General features: G+C 41.6%; 2 protein-coding genes across 8 annotated transcripts in view; both read left to right on the top strand.

Annotated features, from left to right (window-relative positions):
• Positions 1-8,463, top strand: part of SLC37A1 (solute carrier family 37 member 1) — a 34,236-nt gene extending 25,773 nt beyond the window's left edge. For all 4 annotated transcript variants that reach the window (XM_083735053.1, XM_083735052.1, XM_083735054.1 and 1 more), the window contains 2 exons: positions 5,384-5,436; positions 6,889-8,463. In XM_083735053.1, coding sequence (XP_083591179.1) covers positions 5,384-5,436; positions 6,889-6,904 — 69 coding nt within the window. In that variant the 3' untranslated portion in view covers positions 6,905-8,463. The remainder of the gene's footprint in view (positions 1-5,383; positions 5,437-6,888) is intronic.
• Positions 8,464-18,238: 9,775 nt separating this feature from the next.
• The window catches only part of PDE9A (phosphodiesterase 9A), a 68,785-nt gene continuing 67,829 nt past the window's right edge, over positions 18,239-19,194 (top strand). For 2 of the 4 annotated variants that reach the window (XM_083735058.1, XM_083735057.1), the window contains exon 1: positions 18,241-18,895. In XM_083735058.1, coding sequence (XP_083591184.1) covers positions 18,827-18,895 — 69 coding nt within the window. In that variant the 5' untranslated portion in view covers positions 18,241-18,826. Of the gene's footprint in view, positions 18,896-19,194 lie in introns of all 4 variants that reach the window. The other 2 variants (XM_083735055.1, XM_083735056.1) reach the window with 2 other exon arrangements.

The following is a 19,194-nucleotide window of genomic DNA, read 5'->3' as shown; positions in this document are numbered from 1 at the left end:
TGTATTGCACTTAGTTGTGCTTTGGCTTGGCTTCGTGTATAGGGGCGAGCTGTGGTTTTGTGGCTTGTGTCAGCCAGATCTGTGTAGGGATTGCAGGGGGGTGCAGCATCCGGAGGTGCCACCATGGATTGGCTACTGGATGGTGTCAGTAATTCATCTGTGGAGAGGGTCTGGGTTTGGGTCTGGTGTGGTTGATTGGTGTTGGCGTTCTGTGTGCCTCTGGATCTGGTGTCAGTTTTTGTGGGGAGGGCTAATTTCCAGATGTCTGGCAAGCGGGATGTGTCGTCACGCTTGTTCATGTTGTGAGGGTGTTTCTCTATCTCGATGGCTTCCATGATTATTCTCTTGTGGTGATGTTCCGTGTTAAAGAGCAATTTTGAATCTGCAAAATTAATTTCGTGTCCTGTTTCTTTCATGTGTTGGAAAAGAGAGGAAGTTTTTTCTTCTTTTTTGACGGCATTCTTGTGTTCTGCGATACGTGCATTTATTCGTCTGTTTGTTTGTCCAATGTACGTGGCTGGGCAGACTTTGCAGGGTATTTCATAGATCCCTTGGTTTTCCAACTGGATTTTATCCTTGGGGTTTCTGAGGATATTGGCTATTTTTTGGTTGGTGCAAAAGGCTGTTTTGATATTGTGTTTATGGAGGATTTTGCTAATTTTATCTGTAGTGCCCTTGATATAAGGAAGGAGGGCCATGCCATTGTTTTCTTCTGTGTCTTGGTTTTTGGGGGGTGTTTCCTTTTGGATTAGCTTCGTAATCCTGTTTTGCTGGTATCCATTGGCAATTAACACATTTGAGAGATTCTGTAACTCAGTTGTCAAGTGGTCTTTGTCAGCCAGGCGTTTGGTTCTGGAGATGAGAGTCTTGGCTACGGAGTTTATTTGTGCAGGGTGGTGGTGTGATTGTGCATGTAAGTAGCGGTTGGTGTGTGTTTTTTTCTGGTAGATAGTGTGTCCTAGGGAGCCATCAGGTTTTTTGTAGATTAGGACGTCAAGGAAGGGAAGTTGGTTGTTGGCTTCTATTTCCATAGTGAATTGTATTTTGGGGTGTAAGTTGTTGAGATGTGTGAGGAAGCTATCCAGTTTTTCCTTCCCGTGTGGCCAAATTACAAAGGTGTCGTCAACATATCTGAGCCAAAGTTTGGGTTTGTGTTCTGACTTGTCTAAAGCATTGGTTTCAAAGTGTTCCATGTACAGGTTTGCGATGACCGGTGAGAGGGGTGATCCCATAGGTGCTCCTTCTATCTGTTTGTATCTTTGTCCATTGTGGATGAAGTACGTGTTGGTTAGGCAGTGGTTGGTCAGGTCCAAGATGTATTCGGGGGGATTGTATTTGTTTTGAATAGCTGTCAAGGCTTCATTAATGGGCACTTGTGTGAAGAGAGATACAACATCGAAGCTCACAAGTAGGTCATTAGGATGTAGGTTTTGCTTCTTTATTGTTTCTATGAACTGGAAGGAGTTTGGTACGTGTGAAGAGATGGATTCTGCATAGGGCTGAAGTTGCTTGGCGAGAAATTTAGCGAGATTTTGTAGAGGTGAGCCTATGGAGCTGACTATTGGTCTGAGTGGTGTTCCTTCTTTGTGTATCTTGGGGAGGCCGTAGAGTTTGGGGCATCTGGATGATTTTTCTCTGGGGATGATTCTTAGCTGCCCAGCCACGTACATTGGACAAACAAACAGACGAATAAATGCACGTATCGCAGAACACAAGAATGCCGTCAAAAAAGAAGAAAAAACTTCCTCTCTTTTCCAACACATGAAAGAAACAGGACACGAAATTAATTTTGCAGATTCCAAATTGCTCTTTAACACGGAACATCACCACAAGAGAATAATCATGGAAGCCATCGAGATAGAGAAACACCCTCACAACATGAACAAGCGTGACGACACATCCCGCTTGCCAGACATCTGGAAATTAGCCCTCCCCACAAAAACTGACACCAGATCCAGAGGCACACAGAACGCCAACACCAATCAACCACACCAGACCCAAACCCAGACCCTCTCCACAGATGAATTACTGACACCATCCAGTAGCCAATCCATGGTGGCACCTCCGGATGCTGCACCCCCCTGCAATCCCTACACAGATCTGGCTGACACAAGCCACAAAACCACAGCTCGCCCCTATACACGAAGCCAAGCCAAAGCACAACTAAGTGCAATACAGCCATCTTCTCAGGAAAACTCTTCACAAAGTTCAAGAGGTCAAGACACAAAGACTTTAGCAACTAATCCACACCTAATGACCCACCTAAGTGGTACTCAGGATATCACTCAAGAAATCACTCAAGGTATCTCTCAAGTAATTAAGGAACAAAAGAAGAAAAGGCACACTAGCCTGGGAACTTCCTCTCTGCCCAGAACATTGGAGGCTAGACACCACACCCCCTCTACAGTATTTATAGGAACTCAAACATTGAGATCCCGCTCTGTTCCAGTAACAAGAAGCCGAAAGCACCAGCCTGAAGATGACGAGTGAGACCTCGTCGAAACGTCGCCTAGACACCCCAACTTTTACACGGGAAGACACCCGAGGACACCAAAACCTGCATTCCTGTACCCGTGAAAATCTACGAAAGCATATATATATATATATATATTTGCTGCTGTAAGTGTGAAATCAGTAGTTATGCTAACATCCAACCTTACTAGGGCCAAAAATATATATATCATAATTTCCTTTGAGAGAATCATTTAAGTTCTCTGCAACTATTCCTAATTGGAAAACCCTCTTGCAATGTAAACTTTGTCTTTGAGGATTAATTCAGTAAGTTTTATAAAATCTTATATGTAGCTGAAATATGCAGTTGTTGGCACGTAAGAATTATTCATATTTAACCACCACCTCCCCATGAAAGCATTAGGTTACCACAGTAATATTGGTTATAGTAGAAACTATCAAAGATAGAACCTTTATAAGGCAGGGGTAGGAGCTGCAATTATGCTTTGGTAGTTTTTTTGTGTCTTCACATTTCATTTAAGGAAGCGGTAGGGAATTGGAGATACTAAAATGGTTCCTTCAAGAGTTAATACATTGAATCCAATTTGTAAAATCAAGCCTCATTTATACATAAGGGTTTCAATAATCCCCCCCCCCAATACACACACACACACACACACCCTGAGTTGATGAACCTTTTCATCTCTGTTTGTAGCTCCATCTTCTGAAATATTACTGAGAGGACAGTCCTTTTTGGAGGGTGGCAAAATGTTACTGTTGCTGTTGCTTTTTAAAAAAACACTTTCTCATTTTGACTTTCCTCTGCATAATAATCCTTCTGTTTGTCTTGAGAACATTGTTTGTAATTTGAGAATTATTGCAGAAGATGCAGACGATTTGTGTACTTGTGCACGTCAAATGAATTTAGTGCTGAGAATGAACCACCAGTGACCATTGCATTGCTAGGTTTCAAGGAGCCTAGGGCAACTTGCCCTGAAGAGGCCTGAATAGCCAGTTACCCTGGTCCCTCCACATCTGCGGTCTGCTTTCACCTCATTCCCCTGATTGCCCCACTTTTTCTCAACACACCCATCCCACAACTTATCAGATGGTGTTGGAAGGGGAAGGGGAGGGGCCCTTTGCTACTGTTTTAAACGTTGTGTGGCAGCAGACACACTGTTTAGTCAAGAGTGGCTAAGACAAATTCAACAGTACTGGACCTCAGTGTGCCTGCCATCATTAAACTTAGTTTAAAAGTTTGTTGAGAGAAAAATAAATCCTTTCCCTTCTCAATTGCTCCTGGAAGGAGAGGGGAATGGCACTGCAGGGATTCAATTTTCTTTCTGTTCCTTTTTTTAAAACGGTTTCTCATGGGCATCTAGCATGCTGCTGAACCAAGTCCTTGACCTTTCCAGCTTCAGCACTGTGTACAATTTTCCCAGAGTGCTAATCTCTGAGGAAAACCCTCTCTGGCGTAACAAAGATGGCAACAGGGACAGCTGCAGTCAGCTCAGCGGGTGTTTTGCTGCAGACGTGTTCTTAAATTACATGCACACAAAGCTCTTCTGAATAATAATAATAATAATAATAATAATAATAATAATAATAATAATAATAATTAATAATAATTTATACCCCAGGGCTGCCTTCAGATATCTTCTAAAAGTCAGATAGTTGTCTGTTATCTGTTATCTGCTATCCGTTATCTCTAGTAGTCATTTACCCACTCTACTCTAGGGTCTCTCCAGTGCTATTTTTCTTTAAAAAAAATGTTTAGGGGTACTCTCATTTTCCTACTCATATTGAAATACTGCCCCTCAATGAGGGCAAACTTTGCTTCACAAAATGTTTAAGGGTATGCATACCACTGCGCCTGCCCCCCCCCCAAAAAAGGACTGGGTCTCTGCCTCACAGTTCCATTATATCAGAGAGATAAACCTGGTTACTTAAGGAAATGATGGTGATACCCTTTCAGAATAGTGTAGGGACAACCCAGTTAGCACATCAATCTGTTTCCCAACAGGCTTGCGCTCCCTCTACTGGGCTCTTCAGCAATTTGTGGCTACAGTTTTTGCTTCTCTGAACTTACATTTACACTTGTTCTCAGACATAATACAGTGGTACCTCTGGTTACGAACTTAATTCGTTCCGGAGCTCTGTTCTTAACCTGAAACCGTTCTTAACCTGAGGTACGACTTTAGCTAACGGGGCCTCCCGCTGCTGCTGTGTTGCCGGCACGCGATTTCTGTTCTCATCCTGGGGCAAAGTTCTTAACCCAAGGTACTACTTTCAGGTTAGCGGAGTCTGTAACCAGAAGTGTTTGTAACCTGAGGTGTTTGTAACCCAAGGTACCACTGTAGTGTGCATGGTTCATTATGCTGCATATTTGGCTAACAGATTAATATGTCATGCATTATACAGGGGCTATAATGGGCTTTTGGTGACCAGTGGATTAATTTGTATGTCCAGTGCTTAAAAAGGGGCAGTTGTTTAAATTAGGGCTCTGCAAAGACCTTTTGTTTGCCAAGTTCCCCATATGAAAAAATTAGGTCCATTGTGCATCCTGGCTCCTTTACACTAGAAGATGGGAATCTGCCACTAGTCCATAAACACCACTTTTATCCAGGTAACCCAAGTACCTCCTTTCATTTCTTTGCTTCGGGTACCTGGCCTACAAAGAAGTTACCACGTTAGTTTGTTGTAGCAAGAAAAACAAAAGAGTATTGTGGCACCTTAAAGACTTATTATGACATAAGCTGCCATGGTCTTTTGTCAGCGTCCTAGGAGATTCATTCCCTCCAGTCTGTGCTCACTTTTGCCTGAATGCTGTCAGGTCCCTCATGTTAAGACACCATCTTTATTTACAGGAAGAACTCATGTCAGGCGCCATTTTTGCTCTTGACACTGTTTTTATTTTATTTTATCTATACAGTTCTTGCTCCGCCTTATACGAAATGAACTTCGATGTAGTCTGGATCGCACCCTGTAAGTTTTGGCTTAACTTCCTGTGTGCCAATACATTATGTTTACATTATATTTAGCTAACATATCTTTCCATTCAACAACAACGTGGCAATTTACTTTCTTTTTCTATGTTTGGATTTCTGTACTATTTATCAGCTTCTCAAGTAATTGTTTGAAAATGTTTTATTTATTTATTTTAAAAATCTTTTAGTTATTGCACTTGCAAGAGCAGATAAGATGAGTCCGAATATCTCTGATACCTTTTCATTTGTATTTGTCGCCCTTTTTAAAATTGCAAGTTCTTTGCTTCCTAGGCTGTGGTCTAGAAAAGGTCTAGATACTCACGGTCTTCTTCCAGTTAGTAAAATGCCTTTTGCCAGCAGGAGTTGCTGCAGCAAACATCTCCTTCAGCGCACGTCACTCTCTTTTTATGCATACACCTTATACGTTCCCACCACTAGGAAAATTACAAATGTGTGAAATTAAAGTGGAACTGGACTGTGTCCATGTCTGATTCTGCAGCTGGTCTGAGGCACACTATACTGATTCTTGATAGGCCTGGACAGTAAGGAGTTTATAAAACCAATACTCTACTGCACAAAGTTTCTGTTTCATTCCATTTCAGGGTGCTAAATATAGCCAATTATGCTAGTAAGGAGCTTGGGCTCTAGATGACTTGCAGTATATGTAGCCACTCAGTACTGAAGAACAATGGGAAGGGCTTTCCCTTACACTAGCCCTAAGCCAGTGTGATAACAGTACCTTTTCCAAAAGCTATTGTACACCACTTTTTGGTTAGTTAAGCTTTTAGCGGCCAGGAATGGACATAGAAATGTCTTAGCTGTTTTATTTATAGATTATTGACTTGATTTTATTGATTTCATTTATGAATCTATATATTAAATATGAATAAATACCATGATGGGATGCAGGTGGCACTGTGGGTTAAACCACAGAGCCTAGGGCTTGCTGATCAGAAGGTCGGCGGTTCGAATCCCTGCGACGGGATGAGCTCCCGTTGTTTGGTCCCTGCTTCTGCCAACCTAGCAGTTCGAAAGCACGTCAAAGTGCAAGTAGATAAATAGGTACCACTCCAGAGGGATGGTAAACGGCGTTTCCATACGCTGCTCTGGTTCTCCAGAAGCGGCTTAGTCATGCTGGCCACATGACCCAGAAGCTGTACGACGGCTCCCTCAGCCAATACAGCGAGATGAGTGCCGCAACCCCAGAGTCGGTCACGACTGGACCTAATGGTCAGGGGTCCCTTTACCTTTACCTTAAAGACCATGATAGATAATTATATATAATTAAAACAGCTGTTCCTTGCCCTGAACTATTGTGAGATGTCACTCAGAAAACTAAAAGGCAATTAAGATGGTGGTGGGGCTTCCTACTTTGAAGGTAGTAATTACTATCTATCAAGATGTATCAACTCTTGTTTCTTGACTGCTGATATCCTTCGTTCTCTTGTAGGTTTAAAGAACACTGAATTTTTGGAAACAAGTAAATTAAAATGAGTGTTTTTTTAAAGACTTTGACTGTGTTCCAGAGAGCCTATTTATGACCCACTACCAAGAAGGAGGCTGCTGTGCTTGAAAATGAAGTAGGGGTGGGGAATGCCAGTTGCACATATTTCTCTGGATCCTGGTCTTTGTGGATTTTTTGTTGCTGATTTTTTGTTGCATTTGAGCTGCATTTTCTGAACAGATTTGCACGATTATGGGAAGAAGGTTTCAAAATTCATCTCCGCTCCTCTCTCTTTATTTTGCACATGTAGCAATATCTCAGGAAGGAGAGGGTCCTCAAAGAAAGGAGCTATTAACTGTTTTATGGACTAACTGAGCCAAAGAAAATGCGCCTTGATACTGATTTTGTCTTAAGTAAGTTTTATGTTACATGATTGGTTTCATTTAAAAAAAAATAGAATGCAAACAGGACTAAAGGAAATGGGAGCTAACTTTAGATGCTTGTTTGCAGTGTGCTAAGAAGAATTAGCACAACATTGAACAAAGTGTCCTTCATGTTATGTCTGATCTTGCTAAGAATGGCTGTTGCTGGATATCCGATATTTATTCTGTTATAAGAAAGCAGGTTGTCCTGTTATCCAGCATAATCAATTAACTTTTCACACTGTACAGTTTCGAAACAATGTTATTCTGTATCTAATGGGTTGGAACCTGAAGTGCCGGGTATATATGGTGGTTACTCTGCGACTGTCCAGTCCCCTGCTTCTGAACCTAATCTCATGGAGTCAGTAACTGGAGAACAGTACCTTTTCCTATTATTATTTATTTAATAAGCAGTACCATCTAGACTTCTGGGTAATGCTGATTAAAAAGAAGAGTCACTAGCCAAGCCAGTTATGGCAGGCCTTGTCTTATAAGGCTTAAAAAAAAATTGTTGAGGGTATTATAAGAAGCACAAGCAGTGTAGCATCTTTGGTGTCCTCTAAAATTGCCGGTCAAATCTGGTAGCCAATGATTGGTTTGGAGAGTTAAGATTGCTTTGGATCAACCATTCCAGAGTGCTCACCCTTAACTGTACAAGCCAGGATTTCCCCCTTCATTTTGTATATGCAGAAAATAATGTTGCTTGAGGCCTTAGTCACTCAACAATTGGGACCAAAACATTCTACTGAGTATTTTCATTATGACAATTGGAACAGTCGCAATATTTTCTACAGCGTAAAAGTCTCAATTTGTATACAAATTGCATATTTAAAAATAATTTAGATAAATTAAGAAAGGAAGAAAGAAAAACACGTATATTTTATCCCATAAAAGCACAAGTGTTAACTGTTTGTTGTAGTACTTTCCCCCCGTTCATCCTTTTAAATTCCAGAGAATTTGAAGTCTGTCTCTGGTCTGCAAAGATGTATAATAGAACTATTTTATTTAAAAAGGGACTCATATTACATGCTGTTCAATGGTTTTAATATTTTTCGATATGTATACTGCTACTGATTATTTATTAAAGTTCAAAATCCAGTTTTTTCCCCTTTTGGACCATCAGGACTATGTTTAGTTTTTATTAAAGTTCATAAACTTACCTATTTTCTAAGAATTGTTTTCTTACTTAATATAGTGTACACCATACTTGAACCACAAGGCAGAGGCTTACATGAAGATATAAATCCCATTATCAGTTAAGTCAGACAGAATTAGTGGATGTTTCTAAAGTCCTACACTCTGTGTCCTCATTTCCCTGCTCAATATGGCAAATTTCTACTTTAAAATAGCCATGGTTTTCGTAGTTATGCGTACAACTTGAGTAAGCCATGGGAAACCTCAGACCTGTAAGCCAAATTTGGCCTGGTGGAGGCCCTCCCTCACATCTGACACCATAAGATGTCCGTGGTTAGGCAGTAGATACATAGCTGCAAAGGAACAGCCTCAAAGCAGCATTTAAATGCAGCCCCTGCTGGTATTGGTTCTGCTCAGGAGCTTTGCTTCCACAACAATCCCTTCCAAATGCAGGGCTTGCAGTAAGAACATTTATTGGAGTTAAAAGGTCACCTTTAAATATTTGTTTTCATGCTGTGTGCATCTTCGTTACCTTGCCATACCTGACAAACTACACAGTCTACTCACTTCTGATAAGCCCCACTGAATTAATTTAATAAGTAAGCATGTACTGTATAGAATTTTTTCTCTAAATTTGTGACCAAATCAGATGTTATATAGAAGTTACAAGAGCAGTCTCCCAATTATTATTTTTCTTTTCCTGAGTAGCAGCCATGAAAGGCTGCCAGTTTGAGTGGAGAAATGATAAGTGATGGGGCTGCCATCTTTCCTGTCCCCCTGTTTATTCTAAATTTCCCTTCCTGAATGGCTTTTTCTCCCTACAAAGGAAAATATAGGTGCACCCTATATAGTCTACCCAGTGTCGCAGCGGGAGTGGGGTGTGAGAATGATTTTGAGTAGGAAAATGGCAGAAAAGTGAAGGAATTAAAAAAGAAACCCTCCTTCCTCGCCTCCCTGCTCCCCAATCAGCAAAGCTACATAAATGTCGGCATAATCTTATGTCTCTGAACACAACGTGGTGAAAATCGCATTGAGGGACAACCACAGGCTTTGGAACTAGCAAAATTTTTACACACCAGGAACGGTAATGCTTCAAGGATTTAAAGGACCTAGGAGTAAGTTTGCACATTTTGATTTAAAAGAGCAAATTGAAGGCTCAATATCTGAGGCCTCAGACACTGATATGCCTAAAGGCAACTGTCTCTTGCAAAAAGGCAAGAAAGCAGCCAGGGCCGTTTTAAGCATATCCGCCGCCGTGGTGCAAAGATCCCTCCAGCGCCCCCCACCCTACCCCATTTCCCAGAGTTGTCGACCTTTTCCCAAGCCTCTACAGGGATCGCTCTCCTCCCGTGGAGGCTTGGGAAGGAAGCTGCACATCCACCAGCCATATGGTTGATGGGGCACAGCTGGCAGGCATGCAGGAGGGAGAGGGAGAGGGGAGGGGAGGCCGCCAGCAAAGCTGCACAGCTCCCCCACTTGCTGGGGCGCCCCTGAGAGGCCGGCACCCTGGCGCAATACGCAGCAGCTATGGAGGCCGACTCAGATGCCTACATAGAAAGAATTCTCCAAGCCCTAAAGTGTGACTGGACCACTGCTTTGGCATCACTTGCACAGAAATTTGATGGCCTTTCTAATCAACTAAAAGGCATTCTCAAACTGCAAATGAAGCACCGAATCTTGCCAGCACTAATCAATCTGAAATACAATTATTGCACAAGGCCATGGGAGATCTTGTCCTGAAGTTTGAGGAACAATCAGACAGCAACAGATGTAAAAAAAAAATTCGAATCGGAGGCCTACCAGAAAATCAGGAAGTGGGGGAGATATGGCCTAATTCATGGTGGATTAGATACTTACCTTGAATATAAATACCCCACTACCAATAGCAGATGTGGAGAGGACACATAGAGTCCCTGCAGGCCGAAGAGGAATTGGTGAAGCCCCAGGTGATATCATCATCTGCTTTGAGCTTTATAAAGATGCCATATTTAAAGCACTCTGTAACACCAGGGACTTAAAATATAAAGGATCCAGCATCAACATATTTCAAGCCATCAGTCCAGCCACTTTTGCCCTACAATGTGATTTTTGCCCTTATACAGCTGCCTTGAAGGAGGCTGGCATTGCCTACCTCTCGAGCTTTACTTTCAAACTTATTGTCTGTCCAGCACAAAGGGAAACAGTGGATGGTAAGTGACAACTGACAAGCTGAAAATATGATCTTGTGCTACCAATCACTGCTTTTCTTTTCTTTTTTAAAAGCTATCTAATTTGCCCCTGGTATTCTTCTTTAATATCTCTAGGGAACAATCTGATTCTGCTCTTTGAATTTCTCCATATAAGTTAACTCTCATTTGAATATTCATCTCTCTTTGTGATGGTTCAATTTTGAATAGTGCTGCCTCTCTCACTCATAATTAGTCATACTGGAATAATTGTAAATATTTAAAACTAAGCCTGTTTTTGTATTAGTCCTAATGTGTGAAGACCCTTTAATTGGCCTCGACTGCAGAGTCAACAAAGTCCCACTTATTTCAATCACTGGTAGCATAAAAAGCATAAAATGTCAAGCCAGCCATTCAACCTGCCAAATTTCTGCACAGCTTAATAGCATACACATTGGATAGCTTTCTCATGATAAATGCCTCCATAGAATAAAGTGGTTTGAAATAATGCTTGTCATGTTTACAGCTAACATCCTCTGTAACCTTTTCAGTGAGCTCATGAGTGAATTATAAATCTTGCACAGCAGTGAAAATTACCTATACAATGCAACCATGTCTAAAGCTTGTTCTTCAGACACCAGTGAACCACTGTTCTTCTGCAGCAGTTATATCCCTTGTCATTAAACATCCTCATTGACGAGAGCCCAAAGGTATGATCAAATTAGGGGTGAAGAGCTGGTTGTGCTCCCCGTCCCATACTTTTCACATACAGATGTCAAGGCAAACTGAAGATGACTGGCAGTTCCATGTGGTCTAACATGAGATCATCCCAATAACAGAGAGAAGTGTGGTGTCTGCGTGTATATCCTTTTTAACACTTAACAACATTTGGGGCGATGGGGTAAATGCAGCTCATATTTGTGGTGATTTCCCCTTAAAATGGATGAATGATGCTTCAGATCTCAGAAAGGAATTCAGAAATTCCTTTCCAAACTGATATTTCTCCCCTCACTCCCCAGATCCATTTGCTGATATATTTCACAGGCAGTTTGCTGCACCTTGAACAATTCCTCCTGTTCTTAGTCTTGGAAGCTGCAAAAACTACATTTTTCAGGCAATTGGTAATAACTCCAGGATCAACTCAAGACCTTGAGGATGATGGTTTTAATAGACGAAAGTGACATCTCACCCCAGAACTGCATGGTGCTTATTTCCATTACCACTCCAATGCTGCCTGCCTGCATACTGCAAATGCTATTCTTAATAGGTTATGCTTTGGTTGATAGAGTCTAGCTGCGTACTTGTAAGGTAAATGGGTTTGGTATTTTTTTCACAGAAAGCCTATGATCATAAATTGTATTCAGGCAATTCTCCTTTTAAGGATCTGGGACAGTGGCAAATAAGCTGGCAGCCTCTTTCTGAATGTGGTATTAGAATCCTCATCTGTTCTTTAGTCACTTTTGAAAATAGCTTTTGAAAAGTTAGCGGGGAACACCTTTTACACCTAGACTGGGGAAGTTCAGGCCCAGGGCCAAATGGGGCCCTTCAGGTCTCTCTGCCTGCTCCTTGCCACTCTCCCCAGGCCAAGCTTCCTCCTCAGGTAGTTCTATCTGGCTGCTATGTGTCCTTGAACGGAAAGAGTGCTTCTCACTTGCCTGGATGAAGGGATGGCTGGTTGTGTGACTGGAATAGTCTTCTATATACTTTCACCTCTACCCCTGCCCTTCACTGGCATGTGTCCCCCAGAAGGTTCCCCACAAAGGAATGTGGCCCTTAGGCAATAAAAGGTTCCTCACCCCAGATGATGTAATCATTTACATTTGTTAAGATGTATGAAATAGAGGCACATATATCCTTGTAACCGGCAGTGTCTGTGTTTTGCAAACTCTGAAATTAGGCAAGGCAGGAGAGGGTCTCCACTAGAGCTGTGTAGCAATAATAATAATTAATAATAATAATAATACCCTGCCCATCTGGCTGGGTTTCCCCAGCCGCTCTGGGCGGCTTCCAACAAAGATTAAAAATACATTAAAATGTCACACATTAAAAACTTCCCTGAACAGGGCTGCCTTCAGATGTCTTCTAAAAGTCAGATAGTTCTTTATTTCCTTGACATCTGATGGGACAGTGTTCCACAGGGCAGGCGCCTCCACTGAGAAGGCCCTCTGCCTGGTTTCCTGTAACCTCACTTCTTGCAGGGAGGGAACCGCCAGAAGGTCCTTGGTGCTGGATATTGGTGTCCGGGCTGAACGATGGGGGTGGAGACGCTCCTTCAGGTATACTGGGATAGGTGAAAGGACATGAGCTTGAGGGGTGTAGGGGTACAGGAAAAGAACAATGGGTGCTCATCCCACTATGCCTTATTTGTTCCCTACAACTTTTGGTTCACTTCCATTTGACTAGTCACTGAAGAAGTGAGTATCTCATCTGCAGAAAGGCTGTGTGTACTTTGGCGAAAGTGGAAGCACCACATTGTCTTTCCCCTCTGTAAGTGCAACATGCCTTGCGCACGGGCATTGTTTGGCTGTGCGCTTCCCTGCCCCTGCTCTACATTACGGGGTGACAATGAAGGGGATGGATGTTTGACTTAGAAATGTCAGGAGGGTGCTGAATAAGTTGTAATATTTACAACATGTTCCTCTGCTCATACGTAATCCTGATTCTGCACCAAGAAGAACTGAAATCAGTGAAAAATATGAGTATGCAAAGAGGACATACTTTATTCTCCTTCTACTAGTCATGGGTGGGGACACGTCCCATAGAAGTGAATCAACCATCCAGAGCTTCAAATTGTTTAAGCTACTGACACTTACTTTCCTAGTTGTGGGCAATGAGCTCACCTGCTAACAGCACCATAGTTTTCCAAAGTACTGTAGTACTTTCCACAGGTTAATACTGTGTGTCAATGAAGCATCAACATTGGACAGCTGCTGTCTGTTTTATTGTGAAATGGTTTATTTCTTCCTTTAAGTTTCCAGTAATTTTATTTTTTCTATAAAAATCTGACAGAACCTTATTGTCATTGCGCTTGGCAACTGCTTAGAACAAAATAGCTGTGATTCTGAAATGTTACCTTACATTTTGATACAAAATTGCCTCGTTTTTCCTGGAGCACAGAAGAAAATGCACAATTTTCTCTGAAAAGAAAACTGTTCTCCCCTTTTTGAGACACAAAGTGTCGCCATCAGTTCCAAATTTCCTGCCAGACAGGGTCAATCAACATTTGGTTAATGGAGGAACTTGAGTTTCTCCATTTCTTGGCTGTCATCTCAGAGCAATCCAGCAGCCCCCCTTCAATTTAGAATTTTGCTTGCCAGCAGCCTGTAGAAAGTTCCAATTGTCTGTTAAGTCTTCCACTGCTTTTATAAAATGAGTCCAGACAATCTTTATAGCTGGGATTTCCCAGAAACACAAGGCTAGTGTGCCAAAATCCTGACCGTGTTCCCAGAGCTGGTCAGGATGTCTTTCTCTTCAAACATGTCTGATTTGTGTTGCAAAAAAGAGCACCATGTAGCCATTTAATTAAAGTACTCTTTGGCTCTTCAGCCAAATAATAAAGGGCTCCCAGACAAGCTTGCGAAGATTAGTAATAAGGAAATCTCTGCCATCAGCAGCACAGGATTTAGGGTGGTGCAGGCAGTTCCTCCACACACCCCATTCTCTTAATATACGGTGTCTCTTCCCATTGCCTATACACTGCCTATAACATCCAGCACTACCTCTCTGTTGGAATCCTAGAAGCCAAGACCCAAGTTTGGGGCAGGTGAGAGAACCCAGCAGAGATTTAACAGTGCAAAACTTGCAGCAAAGAAGAGTGTGGAAATGTGGACTATAAAACCTTCAGAATGTGCCCTTCCAGTGAGTCCCAAAATGTCACATTTTAAAGGCTATTTCCAATCTATTTCACTTTCATAGCACATAGATTCCATGTTCGGTAAGTCATAAAACGGTTTACTTACAAAACTCTTCATGCTAGTTGTAAAGGGATATAGGTGTATAAAAGGAGAATTCCTGGATGCCAAGATGCAGGTTTGGTGTAAGTGCTCTTTGGTGAGAGAATCCCAGCAGAGATTTATGTTTTTTTAAAAAAAATGTGCAGCTTAACCACAACTCTCAGTTTGGAAGCACCCTCAGCCAAATCTTGTACAACTATACACCTGCATATAAAACGTTTTTAAAGTGTTGTGAAGTGCAATATACAAATGTGACATTGGATGGTGATGGTGAGCTATGCAAAATTAAATGTATTTCTCAAAATGTTTTCTAAAAAAGCATTTTCACAGCATTTTAAATATGTGTGTAGATTCCACCTTAGTGCAGCAGTAAAGCATCACACATTTGTGTGATGTTGCTAAGCCATAGTTTGACTTACAGTGTTGCGTGAACCAAACTTTAAAAGATTAGGATGTAACAATTTGGCAACAATACTATCTGGATTCTCCATAGAAGGCAACCAGAGTCCCACCAGAATCAATTGGGGGAATGATGAGCAAATACTGTAAAGGTATACTATACAAGATGAGAGACTATTACCTCATTATTCCCAAATAAAATAATAATAGCACAACCAGCAAAGCTGAAGGGCAGAAGTCAGATTTTGGAAGTCATGACTGCCACCAGATGATGTTATTGACCAGCTAGGGATTAGGTTTTAAGAAATTGTCTACAGAAATAAATTTGAGCTGATAAAAAGCAGCTTTGTCCTTTCGAATTAGAATGTATTTACATTTCATCAAGACTGAAAACCAACATCAACACCATCTGAACCCTGAGTGCTGCTGTGCCCTAAGATGACATGCATAAATTTCTGTAACTAAACACTTAGTTTGACTTTTTTTTTTTTAATGGAAAGAGCAAGAAAAGGTGTGTTGTAACCTTGTTTTTGTCCCAGACAAAAGCTGTTTAACTATAGTCTGAGAGAGTTTAATTTAAACTACAAGAGCAAAGGAAATGAAGCCAAACACTTCTTTAGGGTTTAAATAAGAAAAAGCCAAAGTGGCAGTAAGACAACACCTTGAGGAGAGATTGAGAAAAAGAAAGACAGGAGCATGAAGTATAATGGAAAAAAGGAAATTGGGAATGGAGAACTGTAAGCGACAGAGGAAGCTAGATGACAGACAAAGGCACCATTTCAGCAGGGAGAAAATGGGTTTGATTTATTTTTTATAATTTAGTGTGTACTTGAGCCAGAAGGTGGCTGTATGCAATGACGCATCTGAGCTTCCTGGAATCATGTGCTCAAAGGATGCTGAGCCCTTCATCTTTCTGAAAGAGGCATGGATGCTTGTATTTCAGATACTTTGCGTGTTTGGCTCATTCCTGGAAGCTGCAGCTCCAGTACTGGCTTAAAAATAACAACAAGCCTTCCACTTCATGTTTTCTGCCAAAGACTCCAGTTGACTTGACTTGAAACACTCCCGAGACATTGTGCTTTAAGGAGCAAACATGCAGCAAATCCGAATCTAGAAAAGAGGTGTGGAAACAGCACTTTAATGAATATCCCAGCTGACATGTGGCTGTTCAGTGAAAAGAATACAAGTAAGAAATAACAAGATGAGGGCCACAGACAAACTTTTGTTTGCGGGGAAAATAATCTGGTAGGTTGAAGTTGTTTGTGGCTGGGGTATGTGTGGGTGAGGGGTAGAGATAGGTGAGCTGCCCTGGTCTGAATTGAACTGGCTCAGAAGTAAGCCAAGCTATTTGCTAAAAAATAAATTCTGTCTCCAGAAGTCACACACCTCCTCCCTCCAACTCAGCCCTGATCTCCAAAATGCCATCTCAGCTGGCCATTGATCTTAAAACTGCTCCCTCTTTACTTCACACCTATCGGATAGAGTGTATTCTGCAGTCTGATTAAATGTGGTGCTACTCTGAACCTGAGACAGGGCAGGGGGAAGAGAATAGATAAGTATAAAGAAAACAACAACTTTGCCAACGGTTATGAATCATGAATGCCCAGTGCTAGATTTACTTATAAGCAAAACAAGCTATAGCTTAGGACCCCACTCTCTTTGGGCCCCAATTTTTTTAAAAGAAAAACAACAACCGGATGTACATTCCCAAAATATAAGATAAAAAAACAAATAAAATAAAGCCTACATACAGCAACAGTGTTGTGTGTTGTGTAGGCTCCTATGATGTAAGTAGTGGGTCCCACCTGCCAGCCTGCTCCCTAAAATATCACTGGTCTGCTCATTTCTATGTCAATTACTTTGATAAAATATATATTTTGTTATGTGCAAATGGCTTTAGATATCTATCAGATCCATAAATTACCATATAGCATATATTCAACACAAAAAACAGCGACAAATTACCTTCAGCAGCTTAGGGCCTCATCAAACCTAAATCCAGCGCTGTGAATGCCATTAAATTTTTGCCTCCCTGAAGTATCAACTATGCTTTACATAATGATTTAAGGGGACAGGGAGATGAGAAAATAGTCCTCATTAAATCATTGCATAAGGTATCTTTCTCCAGATGTTGTCACTCCCTACTCAATATTTACTTCATGTTCACAAATCCAAGGGTGAAGAATGTTACAGGGTTGTTTGTTGTTGTTAGTAATGAATGGTTCTGACAAACAACCCCTATGGCTAACAGGATCAGGCCCTTAGTGCAGCAGCTACTCTGAAGGCTCAGGATTAATTTCTTCAGCCTGCTGTCTCTTCCAATTACTGTATTTTTATGTGTATAAGACACCCCTGTGTATAAGACCCTATGTTTTGAAACTCAAAATTAAGAAATCAATATTTTAAACTTCAAACATATGTTTAATAGGAGCCTTCCTGCAACCTTATTTCCCAGTTGTTTTGCACAACTCCTATCAGCCACAGTCAGCATGGCTGTGCTGGCTAGGAACCATACAAGTTACAGCCATAAAGATCTGGAGGCTGCCTAGTTGGAGATGGCTGCTATATAGGGTTTGCCAACTATATAGTAGGGTTGCTATATTTCAAAAAGTGAACATCTGGACAAATAAGTTGTTGAGTGGTAGTGGATGGGGATTTTTTTTGCCAAAGTTGTTGAGCATTTTTTGTGAAATCTCAAAAAGAAAAATCGAGTTTTCCAGCAATTTTAAATGAAATTCATCAAAATCTACACTACCGACAGGGTTGTCATACGTCTCGATTTTCCTAAACATTCCAGCGATTTCCTCCTGGACACTCTTTATGAGGGCTGAATACTGGCTATGTCTGGGAAATTCCAGACGTATGGCATATAGGGCTCATCAGCTAGACTTTGAGATCTTCAAGTCAATAAATGTACTGATTCCCCAAGCCCTTGTTTCAAGCCTGCCTGACTGGGATGTGCTGTTTTGTTCATGTAGAAGCCAAGAAAACCAGCCTACAGTTTGCCCTACAGCTGAGCATCTTGCAGTCCACAGTCACTGTAATCTAGATCATTAGTGACATTCAGCAGATGGCATTTGGAATTAATTTGGAATGGAAGGGGAGGCAGAGTATTCTATCCTGTTTGTTCCAACCTTGAAATTAAAGATAATATACTTAGATATCACTGTATCATTAATCCCCAGGCCCCCCTTTCCTCCCAGTAGGCAGAATTATTTTAGGACACAGAACTATTTTAACAGAAGTATGCATACAAGAATCTGTTTTAATTGGAGGAAGTGTAATGCCAGCTCCTGCTACACTGTGTCCTTATGATTTCAACAACTAATGCAGCTGGGAGCTAGTCGTACATTCAAAAAAAATGTTTAGACAGGTTTGCCAAAAGGATGGATGTTGAAATTTCAGCATGGAAATTACTGACGCTAACTGTGGGATAAATGAAGATAATTTCCCCCCATCCTAAGTGGTGCTTTGTCTTCTGTGTCAAAAGCAGCTAATCAAAGCCTACTTTGCAGCACAGCATCACACACACTGATTGCCCAGAGGCTTCTGCAGCCAAAGAGAGTTGCTATGGGGATCAAGAGGGCACTTGGAGACGGGATCTGGGGCTTGGCTCTCTCCCGTCCATGGCTGCTGCTGGAGTCACAGGAATGAACAAAACGGAAAGGAGGTGGCAGAGAGGCACAAGGAAATGCATGCATATTAAGAGGAGGGACTGCTGTAGGTGGAGACACTGGAATGGAGTAAAGCAAAGACACGAATGCATCCGGCAGTAGTGGCTCTGCTTGGCTTGGTTGGACCTGATTCCTGCCGTAGAGTTAACCTAGCAGAACTACAGGAAAAGTCTTGACGGTAGCAAGTCTTCAAAAAGATGGGATCCAGCTCATCTACATACCGGCCCAAGTATGTGTATTTGGATATCGGGGGAAGAATTCAGAAGGTACTTTTCACTCATTGTTTCTTTGTCGCTAGGATCACATTAGCATTAAACTGGAATCACTGCTCAGCTGCTGCTGCTGCTGCTGCTGTTGCTTTCCTTTTCTATGCTGTGAGCTTTGATTGCATCCTCATTCAGCTGAAAATCTGTCACCTCTCTTTTGTGAAGCACCCTTGAAATATGAATGAGTCCATTTCTTCACAATCTTTCATTTTGCAAATGACAATGGTAAATGGCAGGAGAACTCTGAGAGCAGCCTTCCGGTTTCAGGACAGCAGAGATTTGGGGTGCCTGTGTGTATT

The sequence above is a fragment of the Podarcis gaigeae genome (genome assembly GCF_964106915.1).
Source record: "Podarcis gaigeae genome assembly, chromosome: 4".
In the NCBI taxonomy this organism is placed as follows: domain Eukaryota; kingdom Metazoa; phylum Chordata; class Lepidosauria; order Squamata; family Lacertidae; genus Podarcis; species Podarcis gaigeae.
The sequence above is the reverse complement of the archived record's forward strand: the minus strand, read 5'-3'. Positions and strand labels throughout refer to the sequence as shown.